The sequence below is a fragment of the Salmo salar genome, chromosome 28 (genome assembly GCF_965601325.2).
Source record: "Salmo salar chromosome 28, fSalSal1, whole genome shotgun sequence".
Taxonomy (NCBI): domain Eukaryota; kingdom Metazoa; phylum Chordata; class Actinopteri; order Salmoniformes; family Salmonidae; genus Salmo; species Salmo salar.
This window is the reverse complement of record NC_138318.1, coordinates 24066742-24082270: the sequence shown is the minus strand read 5'-3', so window position 1 is coordinate 24082270 and position 15529 is coordinate 24066742. Positions and strand designations below refer to the sequence as shown.

The 15529-nt window shown below is 40.3% G+C and overlaps 1 protein-coding gene across 1 annotated transcript; it reads right to left on the bottom strand.

Annotated features, from left to right (window-relative positions):
* Positions 1–11165: 11165 nt before the first annotated feature.
* Positions 11166–14336, bottom strand: LOC106589715 (homeobox protein SIX3). Its single transcript, XM_014179983.3, has 2 exons — positions 13526–14336; positions 11166–11994 (listed from the first exon to the last, which is right to left on the bottom strand). The coding sequence occupies exons 1-2, from the start codon at positions 14215–14217 to the stop codon at positions 11802–11804; spliced, it is 885 nt and encodes a 294-aa protein (XP_014035458.1). The 5' UTR covers positions 14218–14336; the 3' UTR covers positions 11166–11801.
* Positions 14337–15529: the final 1193 nt, after the last annotated feature.

Sequence of the window (15529 nt, the reverse complement as noted above, 5' to 3'; positions counted from 1 at the left end):
TGTTCTGGGATTGATTTGCACTTTTCGCACCAAAGTACGTTCATCTCTAGGAGACAGAACGCGTCTCCTTCCTGAGCGGTATGACGTCTGCATGGTCCCATGGTGTTTATAGTTACGTACTATTGTTTGTACAGATGAACGTGGTACCTTCAGGCATTTGGAAATTGCTCCCAAGGATGAACCAGACTTGTGGAGGTCTACAATTTTTTTTCTGAGGTCTTGGCTGATTTCTTTTGATTTTCCCATGATGTCAAGCAAGAGGCACTGAGTTTGAAGGTAGGCCTTGAAATACATCCACAGGTACACCACCAATTGACTCAAATGATGTCAATTAGCCTATCAGAAGCTTCTAAAGCCATGACATCATTTTCTGGAATTTTCCAAGCTGTTTAAAGGCAGGCAACCTAGTGTATGTTAACTTCTGACCCACTGGAATTGTGATACAGTGAATTATAAGTGAAATAATCTGTCTGTAAACAATTGTTGGAAAAATGATTTGTGTCATGCAAAAAGTAGATTGCCAAATCTATCGTTTTTTAACAAGAAATTTGTGGAGTGGTTAAAAAACTAGTTTTAATGACTCCAACCTAAGTGTATGTAAACTTCCGACTTCAACTGTACCATGATAAGCCTTTGTTTTACACACTGTGGAGAAATGTGTAGGCTATAAGCTTATATACATACATGGTAGGCCTATTTATAGGCTATTTGTCAACATCCATCCCATGACGGAGATGTAGCCTATCTATTTCCGGGATGCTTTACGCAAGAAAATAGGGTCAAAACTGTTTTGAGTATAGTGACCATAAAGTGGAAATGTAAAAGTTGATACCGCGGTACTGTCAAAGCTGCTTCCGGGACTGCGATTAATGGTTGTCCTGTAGCCATAAGCGTGTTTTACTGTCCATTTACAGCGGCCCATCTCGGTCTCATGCTCTTACCGGAGTTTAACTCTGAAAGGCCGCGCTCCAACGGAGCCCATTAGATTGTCTCATCGGAAGCTCGGAAACTCTGGGTATCAGTAGTGAAAAATTAACTAGGGAGCCAGGATTCCATTACACTCGCTGCCGACTGAATCCTTGATCTATCACAAATGGAAATCCAGTTCAGTGTTCCAACATCATTTGACTTTCATATGATAAAACATTCATGCGCGAGCTTGTTCGGCGGCTGTCCCCATGGTGCTGAGCATTAACTGAAGCACGAGAAGCTGCAGCGAAATGGGCCAGACGGTAGGCCTAAGCAATTTTACACATATTGCCATAGGGCAGAGAGAAAAATGTGCAGTTTTATAGATAATCTCATGCTATTTTACACATTTTGCCATGAGGCTGAGAGAAAATGTTGCTGTTATGAAGCCAATTTCCTGCAATTCTACACATATTGCTATAGGGCAGAGAGAAAAAATGCAGTTTTATAGCTAATCTCATGCTATTATACACGTTTTGCAATGAGGCTAAGTGAATTCTGCATTTTTAAAGCTAATTTCCAGCAATTCTACACACATTGCCATGGGGCAACTAGGAAAATATGCAGTTTTATAGCTAATCTCATGCTATTATACACATTGTGCTGGGGACAATAAAGCCCACTCTAAAATGTGCCGTTTTGTCACACAACACAATGCCACAGATGTCTCAAGTTTTGAGGGAGCGTGCAATTGTCATGCTGACTGCAGGAATGTCGACCAGAGCTGTTGCCAGAGAATTAAATGTTCATTTCTTTACCAAAAGCCACCTCCAACTTAATTTGAGAGAATTTGGCAACCAGCCTCCCAACCGCAGACCACGTGTATGGTGTCGTGTGGGCGAGCGGCTTGCTGATGTCAACGTTGTGAACAGAGTGCCCCATGGTGGCGGTGGGGTTATGGTATGGGCAGGCATATGCTATGGACAATGAACGCAATTGCATTTTATCAATGGCAATTTGAATGCACAAAGATACCGTGCTGAGATCCTGAGGCCCATTGTCGTGCCATTTGTCCACTGCCATCACCTCATGTTTCAGCATGATATGCAGCCCCATGTCGCAAGGATCTGTACACAATTCCTGGAAGCTGAAAATGTCCCAGTTCTTCCATGGCCTACATTCTCACCAGGCATGTCACCAATTGAGCATGTTTAGGATGCTCGGATCGATGTGTACGACAGCGTTTTCCAGTTCCCGACAATATCCAGCAACTTCTCACAGCCATTGAAGAGGAGTGGGACAACATTCCACAGGCCACAATCAACAGCCTGATCAACTCTAAGCGAAGGAGGTGAATCGCGCTGCATGGTCACACCAGATACTGACTGATTTATGCCCGCATCTATGCCTGCACCTTTTATATTTTACATTCTGTGACCAACAGATGCATATCTGTATTCCCAGTCATGTGAAATCCATAGATTAGGGCCTAATGAATTAATTTCAATTGCCTAATTTCCTTAAATGAACTGTAACTCAGTTAAATCTTTGAAATTGTTGCATGTTGCATTTTACTGCAGTTTAATAGCTAACCTCTTGCTATTCTACACATTTTGCCATGAGGCTGAGATAACATTTCTACGTTTCTGCAACAGTCAAAAGTCGGACACTAATGTATTTTTCCTACAGCAAGGCTCAGATCAACATGGCAGTATTGCCATTGTTTATAAAACATGTATCTAACCCCAATATCACACACTCACAAACTGAAATCCTAATATAATATAATGTGTGTACATTGTACAATCACTTAGTGAGAAAGAACCTCAAATATCACATTTATTTGTATATATCCACTGTACACATAAATCGCTGCAAATTGGTTCCTGTTTCAGTCATGTCTTTGTTCAAGTTTGTGTGGGTCAAATAAAAACACCCTCATGATTGGTTGACAGTAGAGCCTCCCACAGTGCAGGGATGGCTGCAGGATGAAGTTGGTGAAGAGCAACTGCAGAAACTTGCAGTTGACTGAAGTGAAAATTTCATGACCTTCGATCACATGATTTTTGTAAAGTTCATGCAGTTGACATGTAGGCGGAAGTCTAACAATTTTTTTCCCCAGAATGCAACACACTTTCAAATGCGTTATCACCAACTTCATAAAAGTGATGCGCTTGAACACACCCATTGAGATGAGCTTGATGCAAGACTTTGCTCTCACAGTCACACTGAGTATCAGCGCATGTGCACGGGTAAGCTTCGCGCTGCTACAACGTGGTAGCTATGGGACCAAAACCGAGTAGAAGTTTATCTCAATTGACCCATTACTACTGTTTGCTTTTTTCATCTACACCATCTCGCTGAGTCTACCTTTTAACCTAACCTATGTGACCTGACCCATAACCTTATGCATTACTGCCCCACAGTGGCAAGAAGTGACATCCTCAAATACACAAAAACTATACGACACATAAAGGGCTACTTTTTGTCCCTAACACTAAGGGCTGGTTTTCCGGACACAGTTTAAGTCTAGTGCTGGACTAAAATGATCTTTCAATTGAGATTCTCCATTGAGCATGCTTTTTATTCCAAAACTAGGCTTAATCTGTGTCCAGGAAACCAGTCCTAAAACTATAACGAGATAACATAAATACTAAATAGATGTTTTTAAATAAAACTTAAACGAAATAAAAACTAGTAAAGTGGATCTGAAAACTAACTTGAACTAATAGAAATAAAAAAATATATAAAAACACAAAACTATAATAACCTTGGGGCCAAGCAGGACACGATGCCATGCCTTTCCATTTATTTAGACGTCTATGTGCTATTGACCCTCACCCTCCAGAGTAAAGGCTATCATAAGCCTACAGCCTGCTTGTTCACTGAAGTCTAAAATACAAAATGTAAACTCATAATCAACTAGATGTGTACTGACCTCAACTCGGCTTATTCTTCAACGATGACGACATTTGGATAGCCCACGCAGTTATAAATATTTCGATGCCTGTTATCCATCTTGCAACCAACAGTGAGTCAGTATCATATAGGCCTATGTCACATCTCTGTTATTGTTACTTCAAGCAAATTCCGGTAGATGGCAGTAACAGCACGTGTAATGGTGGCAGGTTGAACTTGTGTCAATGCACATGGCTTTGTGCAGAAACGCTGTGCTCGGAATCGACACTGGCAGGGGTTGTTTGTGAGCACGAGCTCAGATCCGTGGGTAATCCATTCTACTGGGCTAAACGGAGGTTAAATTGATAAGGGCAACCAGGCTCGAGTCAATCTCCAACCTTTTGTTAAATGCAGTCTGGGTTTATAGGCTGCTTATGACGCTATATGTGTGCTCCACATATTTACATGAACTACAAATGATTTTGCTTTATTTGAATAATTCTCAAATGTGCCCTGACAGTCATATTTTTGTTGGAAGTCATTTGGGAAAGGGTGCTGGAGTAAGGATCAGGATTTTGCTTATGTATGTTCCCTTGGATAAGAAAGTTATTTGTAGTAACATGAATCTCTCTAAAAACCTGTACGGATTCATTTCAAATGATGAAATCTTGCTGTCAGTCTTTATTTAGCTTCATCCCAATTCCCAACAGATAATTTATAGGCAGTGGTTCTTGGGGGTGATTCGTTGTGTCCTATTTGAGGCTATTTGAACCAAAACACAAAATATTTCTAAATATATATAGACTGTAGTTGTATGTTATCAATGCCAACAAATATAATATGATAGGATGTGTTAGATGAAAACAACAAATACAATGTACACTAATATGTCTATGATAGTCATAGTTGTAGACTAATAGTTCCCAAATGTGTTTGTTTAAAATAATACAAGGCGTTTCATAAATGTTTTGTTAACGTTTATAAAATACATTTTGAGCCATTTGGCCAACAAACAAAAAAATTAACTACGTTTTTAATTGACCCGGGCATATTTATAATAAATAAAAAGTATTTTTTAGAGGCCATATGTAATTCTGTGTTTTTAGCTGTTTTTATACGTGGACGTAGGCTACAGATTTGTTGCGTTGTTCCTTCCATTCATTACAATTTCTAAGCCAGTTCAGAAATGGTCAGTAGGTGTCAAATCCCGAGGATAGACGAAGAGAGGATGAAAAGGTGTTTACTGGCTTCAACTGGCGGCCAATCTGTCGCTCGTTATTCGTCCTCGGCTGAGCAGGTTTTCGGTGTGTGGCCGAGTCCATCCGGTCCTTTCAATGCTACTGCTAGTGAAGGGACTCGTTTCGCCTAGAACTCTCCCTCTGGTCAAACAATAGAGCCGAACGTTCACTGACAGACCATGGAACAATCGCCAATTCATAAGGGAGATGTCACCAAATCGCCAAAGTCCAGCTAACATGGCATTCGTGTAAATGGTTTCTTGCTAATAAACTCCTCTCGAATGATGTCTTTGTTGAGAAGTCAAAGATTATTTACAAAATGAGTCAATTTCTAAACGGTTTCATGATTGTTGGACAGAGTCGCCGTAGGAGGCGCGGGAGACTATTGGTGGCTCGGTGCTGACCTCTCCGGCGCAGCAGGGCTCCCGAGCAGCGGCGCTAATTGAGCACGCCGAGCCAGAGGACGACTTCAGCATTCCTGTCAGGAGATATGAGATATGAGACCAAACTTCATCAATCTCTCTCTCTCTCTCTTTCTTCCTCTCTCTTTCTCTGCTCAGTTTACTTCTATCATTTTTACCAATTCACATCCTCCTGACAATATCTATATGAATGAAGTAGGCATGTCTTGCTTCTGAAACTAGACAGGGCCTCGTTTCCCAGATTCTTCGTAGCGTTAAGATCATCGTTAGAACTATTTTATGGTATAGGCCTATCTTTAGTAGCCGATCTGTTTCCCAGAGCCTTTGTTAGTAATTTGCTCTTAAAAACATTCAGCCAAAGTGCATCGTTAGATGTTTTTCGCCCTTCAGCGTCACTTTATTCATTGAAGATCTCCAATAAACATAGAATAAAGATGTTATGCTAGGTATCTGTCTGACCGCGGATAACTTCAGAACTAAGTTCACAGCGCATAGTTACAAAGTTACCAAGTATTTGCATATGTTACAAACAAGTGAAAGACAAAACGATGCTTCGGATGAAAACCGAGATGATTGCATTAAAAGATAAATATGCTACATGGGCCTAGAGGCCTATATTTAAATTCTATTGAAATCATATTAACTTTTATTTTGCCACTAGGCTACTGTTTGTAATTTGTGCCTCAATATGTTTCATGATGTGTGACAAGATGTGCGCAATGATGTGCCCAATCTGTGATTTAGTGCATTATTATTGGGTTATCATAATAAACGGGACTCAATATGTGCAGCCATAGGTGGTAATATCTCTCTAGGAGCTGAAACGTCGTCAGTATTGTGGAAGAATTCTAATGTTAAATATTTAATTGGAGAAGGCTGATCCTAGATCCTAGATCCTAGATCAGCCATGCTTTTCTTTCGATTCCATCTATCAATATCGACACACTAACGACGCACTTTCTCTCTACGTGCTTGTTTGGGAAACGCTCTTAAAAGTGTGGCTTGTAAATAAATCTGGTACGATCGTGCTCATGCTTAATTTTAATCGCAACTTATTTTACAGGACTACGCCACTATGCCAAAATAATTGGAAATATGGAGTAGTTTTGGGTATCACAATTAAATGCGGTTATTTCGTTTCAAATAAAAAATGTCTTAAAACTAGGCCAGATTATCTAAAACTGAATCTGAGGGACATTATGCAAACTGCTATGAAATAATAATTTGTCTATTTTAAAAATGGTACTAATCAAGAGGCTAATAAGCAAATAGATAGCAAATGTGGATGTGTAAATGTGTGTAAGATATTTTATCTTTTGGTAAAAGTTTATTCATGTGTTTAGTCATCTTGAAAAAAATTGAAATTCTTTAAATATCAAATAATGAATCATACTAAACTATGAAAATCGTATTGTGCACAGGTTTTCACAAACTAATGTTATAGTCCTATTTCTCTCCATGTGTTTGTGTTTTCTATTTTCAGTGCATACAGCAATGCCCTTAGAAATAGAACCATATAAATAGAATGAAATATTTCATTTCAAGTCCCATCTACCATGGCATGAGAATAGCTGTTGAAAACACAGGTGCTAGCGGTATTTAAGCTGCTCATGGGTCTGTCTGCCCAGTGTGCAGAAGGCGCGAGATCAGAGCTATGCCCAGCACCCCACACCCTTCATTGAGTAGTAGAGAGGTGTGTTTCGGATGAACAAGCTAAAGTTGGGTTGCTTTCATGTTGTGCTTGTTTAAAAGGGGTTATGGAATGGTACTAATCGGCATTAAACCATTTCCCCTGTGCTGACCAGTTTTAAAACGGTAAGCATCAGAGGAGCTATGATCCCATCTGCCTATGGTTCCAAATGAAAGTTCAAACGGTTGGCTTATACACCACTGATCCTGTATCATAGCTTCTCGTGACCCTTCAATTACTATTTAATAGAATTACAGTTTTAAATCCCAGTAGTTTTAGAGAGGGAAGAATGTTTATCACGGGCCCTGCATGCCATGGAGACTACATCAGACAGGTGCTTTGTGGCATTCTGAGAACAAGTCATAGACTGCTCCCTTTTTAGTTTTGAACTGCATGGAAATCCCCCCCCCCCTCTCTCTCTCTCTCTCTCTCTCTCTCTCTCTCTCTCTCTCTCTCTCTCTCTCTCTCTCTCTCTCTCTCTCTCTCTCTCTCTCTCTCTCTCTCCCTTACTAAACACACATACACACACACATTTTCGTGCAAACCTATAGTCCGCCTTCCTACCTTTTCTCATATGATCCTTTGAAATCCAACATATGCCTCGAATTCCTCGAATAACAAAATGCGTCAAAATGCATGCCTTGAGCAACCAATGCAAATTCTTGGAATTGTAAGTAATGATATCTCCACCTGTAGTTTCCAAATTGCAATTGAGTAGACTTACACCCTAAATTGTAAAAATGAAAATCCTGTCAATTAATTACCTCTCTAAAATGCTGTTAGTATGGTGCAGTAGGCCGGTAGATTTCTCCACCAATAAGAATATAGTCTACTAACTGTTTGTCCGACGTCTTACCTTTTTCAAGGCCTTTTTTAACCAAAAGACCCGGTCCTGACAAGAACGCCTGCACTGTGAGGCTGCGCCACTGCTGCACGCGCTGAATCCGGGTCAGAGGGAACTGCCGCTCTTTGAGAGCTGCATGAATACACACGAATAGAAAAGTTGTGCTCAGTTAACCGATGAAATCAGAGAAAAAACGGGGCAGTGCAAGCCTTTCTCACTGCGGACCATGGCCAAATAGTTTTGGGCTGCCTCGCTCGCAAGGTTATGGGAATAGGACAAATAATCCATTATTCTGTTTGTTTGACGCACGCACTATAGACCAGACACAGATACGGAGTGAAAAAAAACCATTCCCGTCCATTGTTGCTGCACTCGTCTCACATTCTCGTTTACTTTCTGTACGTATTTAGATGTGAGTATCAGAGACGGCGACTACTCCTGGCAAAGTTATTTTGTCTCATGATATATATTCGACTTGACAGATCACGAACAAAACGCTGCACCAGTAATGATCCCTGATGAAACAAAAGACCTCATCTACTTAATAGTTAGAGGTATTATATGTCCTATGTTATATATATAGGCCTATAATGCCGTCTGCAAAATGTCAACCACCTGCAAAATGTACATTCACATTTTTTTTAAATACATAACATATTTGTTTAAAGTTATTCTTAGTTAAGCTACTACTACAACATTTTATTTGCTGATTAAGTTTAGAAAGAATACATGCAGTTTATTTAACTTCCGTTTAATTATCTTTACAAATCGTATGGTCCGGCTCCGGCTTTAAGTATCGGGAAATATGCAAATCACTTTCATTGAGGCTCTATCCTAGGCCTACTATGATTGTTATAGCGGACATCTGCGTTATAGTTAATCCCCCATATCCTTTTTATTGATAAAAATGCTCTTCAGTTTCCGATTAATGTAATCTTAATCATGGCTGGGACTTGTCGTCGCCAATAAACTAATGTGGTCTGAGAGGGTCTGCTGCGGTGATACAGATCAGCTATGGTTTCCACTGCCGGGTGCGGGTGATAGGCCCTATCTTTCTCCTGCAGATGGATTTACCAGTTAAAACGGGCTTAAATGCAGATTTACCACAACTCCCAATGAGTGCACTCTAATCAGTTCATATTTGTTTTTCTGCAGCTAGTTTGCATTAGGGCCTAGTTATTTATTTTTTAATCGATATTGCACTAGGCTAGGTTTAGTGTTTTAGGGTTATTTTGCTATTCATCTCACGACGATAAAAACGATATGAGTAGCCTAGGTAGCCTATGCTCAGTGAAAACTGATGTAGCGACACATGAATAAGACCGAATAAGACCTTGAGAACTTTGCATTAAAGAGTTTAAGCCTATGCGTAAAATTCGATTTATGCTCGTTTCTCAATTTTAGGAGACCCTGCATTCGTGCCCATCAAATGGAGACAGCTTCTCAGTAACACACACACACACACACACACACACACACACACACACACACACACACACACACACACACACACACACACACACACACACACACACACACACACACACACACACACAGACACACACTGACACACACTGTTTTCTATTGTGTTATTGACTGTACATTTGTTTATCCCATGTGTAACTCTGTGTTGTTGTTTGTCGCACTGCTTTGCTTTGTCTTGACCAGGTCACAGTTGTAAATGAGAACTTGTTCTCAACTGGCCTACCTGGTTAAATAAAGGTGAGAAGAAAAAAACACACAGTCGCCGAGTTAAGTAAGCCAGTAACATTGTTTTACAAGTGGGTTATTGGTGAACTTTGCAGTTAGTTTAAGTTGTTGCCATGTGAAAATTCTGGGTTGGAATATTGTCGAAAAAAAATACCCATATTTTTGTCTACCGACATTCCGATGTCAAAGCAATGAGGATCTTGGCCGCGGAATGTATTCCTTTGTCAGCATGTTCGTTTATGCGTTTCACTTTAGGTCAATGTCCTTTAGCTCCTTTGGTTGGACTAAGGGTAATGATCAACATTTTCAAGATATGTTCAATAGATGTTTCCTAGACTTTTTTTTGGATTGCAGCTCATTAAGATATCCCGAGTGTCAACGACATATGTCAATTCCAATGTCAATAGAATTGATACACTGCATGCATGTACACGCATTCTGTTTTGTGTCTTAAAAGTTAATGATGTTAAACTGTTGAATTGAGTAGTTAGTTATTATTCCACCAACAGAGTAAAACAGTTGTAGTCTCCCTGAGCCCAGAGGTATGCTCTGGCCTACTTTTTCTCCTTTCAAAGGAGACTTCCTGTCCTCATAGTGACATTGAAACTATACCGTTCATTTTTCACAGCTACAAAACATGTTGGTAGGGTTTTAGAGAACGGGAACTCTGTCGAGGAACAATAGTAATCTACCATAATAATTCTTTTCAGTTCCCTTGTAAGTATAAGGGTTATTACGATTGGTTTTGATTTTAGGATAAAACGCCTGGGGAAAGCTTTTCTGTGGGGAATGCTCATCCCTGGGTGAAGAAAGGCTCTTTCACCGACCCACAATGAGAGATTGAGGCAGGGGAGGAGTCCACCATGATTAGTCCATTTAATGGCGCGTTTACTTAATTTCTGTATTCACTGGCAACCATAAACAAAAGGGGAAACTGGACTCTCGTTTAAGAGCCTATAACGTTGACATTTACCATAACACATGCATATATTTAGGGGCAAAATACTTTTTTTTTTACATCGTAGGCTATAACCTATGTGTAGTTTCATAAAGGACCACAGCATGTGTATCAGAATCATTATGCTCGCATGAGCATAACATAACCACTTCTCAACATAGGCCTAGATGCTCATAAACGCTTGATGGTGGATAATGAACACTCACTTAAAAGAGAGACTTAATGCAGAATATATAAGAAAATGGAATACTGTATTTGATTTAGAAATGTACATTAACATAAACACGCAAGAAATGAACATTGAATAATAAGCGCTTTAGGTGATGCACGGGGAAGTATAGGACTTGAATTGTTGAAGAATATTCCAATGTTTATATTATATACCTTTTGCATAAATGTGACCGATAACACGTTTATATAGCGTCATTATCCCATGTTAGGTAGTCTATCAAAACAAACAAACAAAAGAAACGCCTAGAGCACTTTTTTTACGTTTTGACAAATATTTTATGTATAGGAACACCAAGTCAAGAACAGGGATAGAAAAGAGGATGGAGATGGGAGAGCAATATTATGTACAAGCATATCTACACATATAGGATATTACAGACCGCGGGAGAATGATGGCATTATTTGAGATATACATAATTCAATATAAAATCTTAAAATAAAAATAAAAATCTGATACAGTCATAACGATTGGGTTCCACATTTGACCATGTAGGCCTACCCCACACAGGCAGTGACAGAAGTGTATAGTAAAAAGGTGCTTACGACGTAAATGATTGTCTGATGAACATAAAGTAAAACAGGATTGCATCTTGGCTGAGCGGCATCATCACTTGGACTAAAACAGAGATGAAAAGGCGATAAACACCCTCTGGTAATTCCCTCTTCTCGATTATCCTTGTAGAAATATTGAACAGGGTATTTTCCCCAGATACCAAAAAACATCATGCAGGTAGTGGTGGGGGTAGGGGAAGGCTTGGTGGGTCCATTGAAAGCGCTTAAAAAAGACGTGCTTTTATATTTTTTTTAAATATTTAAATCAATTGGTCCTTTTTTCATCCCGATATTTCATAGTTTTTTTTTTCAGGTCCATATTTCCTGTAAATATTTCTCTTTTTTTATATCATACGTCGCACTCGGAGTCACTGGAGGTTACTGAAAGAATGGACGTTCCAGTATCAACTCGCTCTGTCATACTGGAGATGCTGGTAGTAGGACTGGCCGCGGTCGACGGCGATTCCGCCGAGCTGCGTGGAGTGCACCCGGATTCTGAAAGGGACCGCATACCGTTCTGTCCTATTCCCTGGTGCTGAAGCCTGGAGAATATAAAGAAAGGGAAAATAACATAGCAATTAAATACAGTGTTGCTCCGCAAAATTGCGTTCAGCCTGCTTGTCATTCATTCGCTGACAAACCTTTAACAAATGCAGCTCTGTAGCCTACACATAATGGGGGTATGAATTGGCTAAAGCAAAGCAGATACAAATACTAAATGTGGGAGAAATATAAGAGTCTATGTTAAAGTAACAGGCGTGTTGTTAGCTTCTTAAATCATGGCCAATGTAGTTTGAGAAGTGTCTTTCTTTTATCGTAGATTGTGTCATACCCAGGCCTATCCAAATGAATGAAAGATTACATTTTTCTGATTTGTTTTGATTTACTAAATTAATTAATCCATGATGTACTCTTTCATCACTGAGAAAATGCAGATGAAGAAATATAGCTGTGTTTTTCACCAACTTGTCCGTTTTTATTCAGTTGGCTTGTTTAGTTCACCAATTTGTAATAAATTATTGCATTGCAAATAAATAATAGGCTACACACTGTGAATCGAAAACATGGCTGCAAAACAGGCCATCATTTTAGAATAAATATTTTGTATTTATGTTTATGTTGATTTATATCAAGAGTGTTATGCATCAATCATTTCCAAACATCTATAGCCTAATGTATGCGTTTCTTATGTGTAAAAAGCACCACGAATAAAAATGTAAAATTGGTAACTGAACTCATATTAATATAGCAAAACTACCCCATCTTTTTGTGTGTTTTAACATTATTATTTGGTTGTAGACCTATCATAGTCTACACTGTCTTTTTACAGGTGCAACCATTGAATATATAGGCTTATAATATTATTTTGATTAAACAAGTAACCAATAACCTACAGTATTTGATCGTAGGTGTTATGTTTCCTGTTTGGGATCCATATCTATACCACCCCTGCAGTGTGTGTGATGTTTCCAGACAAAAACGTTCACTTGTTGAAGATAACAACACTCTCTTTGGGATTCAAGATGATAATCGAAAACGTGCACTATTGTAGTATCATCATAATATGCTGTACTCAAAGTTTAACAGACTTATCAATAATTATTTGCGTTATTGTCTGGAATATAGGACAAATTCAAATGTACATTGTTGATGATTTTCTTTGTGTGTATTTCCTGTTTTGTTATCTAACGCATACCTTGATGTTTTCATTTTGCTTATCAGGGATACTAGCATACCAGGATAGCCTGAAGCCTACAAGCTTTGCTTTACGCACCAAAATGTTTTACGCATTATACTATTTGGGGGATTATTTTGGAAAACAATAATAGTTATATTTTTCGGTAGGCAGTGATTGCATAGGCCTATGAGATCAAAAAGTAAAATGTCGCCGTGCTCCCTCCCCACCCCTAACTATACACCCAACTTGCTCATTTGTAACCCCTCTATAACCGTGTGTATTACTACGATGAAGTTGAACATTTACATGGTATATTTGCATTTCGATTATAGGAATTATTGGAGTCTATTTGGTGCTATGTAGCATATGCTATGACAAATTAACAGCGTACTGACCTGTTTTTTGCTGCGGCGGCTCTGTCTCGTTGCCTCCGGTTTTTAAACCAATTTCCGACCTGTGTAGGAGTGAGTCCAGTGGCTTGAGCCAGTTCCCTTTTCTTGCTGGGGTTTGGATATGGGTCCTGAAGATACCACTCCCTTAACAGACCGCGCGTCCTCTCTTTGAAACAGTGCGTCTTCTGCTCGCCATCCCAGATGGTCCTGGGCAGGGGGAACTTCTTCCGTACCCTGTACTTGTCAACCGGTCCTAAGGGACGACCGCGCAGCTTCTCGGCCTCCTGGTAGTGTGCCTCCAGCCACATGGCCTGCAGTTTGCCGTGGGAGTCCTTGGTAAACTTGTGGTTCTCCAAGATGTGGTACAGGTCTCGGAAATTCCCCGTGTGGAAAGCAACCACTGCGCGAGCTCGCAGGATCGACTCATGCTTGTTGATCTGCTCGCATGCTCCGGGTGCCACCGGCAGGGACCACAGGAATCGTCCCAGCCGTTCAATGTCTCCGGTTTCCTCCAGCGTCTCGCAGACGCTCGCCACTTGCTCCGGAGAGAAGTTGAGGGTCGGTAGCGCAAACATTGACAAGTCTTCTGGAGACCTGGTGCTGGGAGTGCTGCTCGCCAAGAGCACAGGGCGCTCAGCGAAGTTTGGCAGGAAGAAATGGGAGGGATAAAGCTCTAAAGGGGATCTGAAAACCATGGAATGACCTGAGAGAGAAAGAAAATTATCAAGAAAAAGAATGACGAGTAAAGATTGTATGATTCAATAGCTATCGCCTATAATGACACCAGCCTCATAATATCTCCCCCTAAATCCACCGTGAGTGTAGCATTGAAACATTTTGTTTCGCTTTTCTATTGGTCTTCTTGGTGTCGTTGTGAGGTTGTCATGGCAGCCCTGCCAATCACTGTCAAGCGTGCCAATCATTAGCCACTACGTAGACTAGGGCTTTCACCACTTCTGTTGCAAGCACGGGGGGTTATCACAAACTCCAATCTCAACACCGCCCTCCCACTGCACGGCTCTCGTGAAGTAGAAGCCAACGCTCGCCTATTTGTTGAATGGAATGAGCAATTAGTGGGTGGAATATTATTGCGATCTTAACGAGGCTCGTTAAAGCTAAAGAAGATATGTAGGGTAGAGATGCTTGGTGGGGGGGGGGGGGGGGGGGGGGGGCACACACCGGTATACACCTTTGAAAAAAATTGCTTATAACAGAGTCAATTATTTTCGGATAGCGTAATAGGCTAGGCTATATTGCGCAACATATGTAAAAAAAATATATATATACAAAAAACACTTATTTTAAACCAATGAAACATAGTATTGGCAATTTGTTACCGTTTGATATGACTGTCTGACTTTTACTTCCGGAGATGAATCGGGAAATGCTATATGTCAATATTTTCGTGACAGGGTCTGGGCACTAGCTTTGCTCAGAGACCAGCAGACCCGGGCTGGTGTGGGAGTAATGAGCAGTGGCTCACCCTCTAGTCGAGTTTGGCCTCGGCTGGTATTACGCAGCGGTGCAACCCTGGCCCACTGCCCAGCGCGGGTGTTTCCAAACATTGTTTTCATGTCAAATGAATATCGATGGGGTGCATTGTAATAATTAAATGCTGATCAACTGGACCATTTCAATTAAGAACGTTTTTCCAGTGTTATTTTTTGTTGTTGATGCAGCTCTTTCGCTCTAGGCCTAGTAGTTTTGACGACCATGTATCAGTTTATATCATTATGGTGAGAATGATTAGTCTGCCACAATATAGCCTACAGAAAAGTAGGCCTATAACCTGTTTTCATTTTCACAAACGATAGGCATGATCAATATCCACATTTGTCTCGGGATTCGGCTTAGAGCCCACATCAGCAGCCGTAGCGGTGTGGTTTTCATGTTTATTACAAAAAACGACTGTACTGCCTCATATTTAGAAAGGGCTTAGTTGGTGTTAAAACTGTTTTGAGTTCACAGTCGCGAACAGTGCTCACATTGTATAAGCGCATGTATAAA

Bases quoted from the DNA above. Each gene is read 5' to 3' on its own strand.
- LOC106589715 (XM_014179983.3), bottom strand. From the start codon at position 14,217: ATGGTTTTCAGATCCCCTTTAGAGCTTTATCCCTCCCATTTCTTCCTG. The intron at 11,995-13,525 runs GTCAGTACGCTG...TATATTCTCCAG, and splicing joins GCCGCCGCAGCAAAAAACAG to GCTTCAGCACCAGGGAATAG.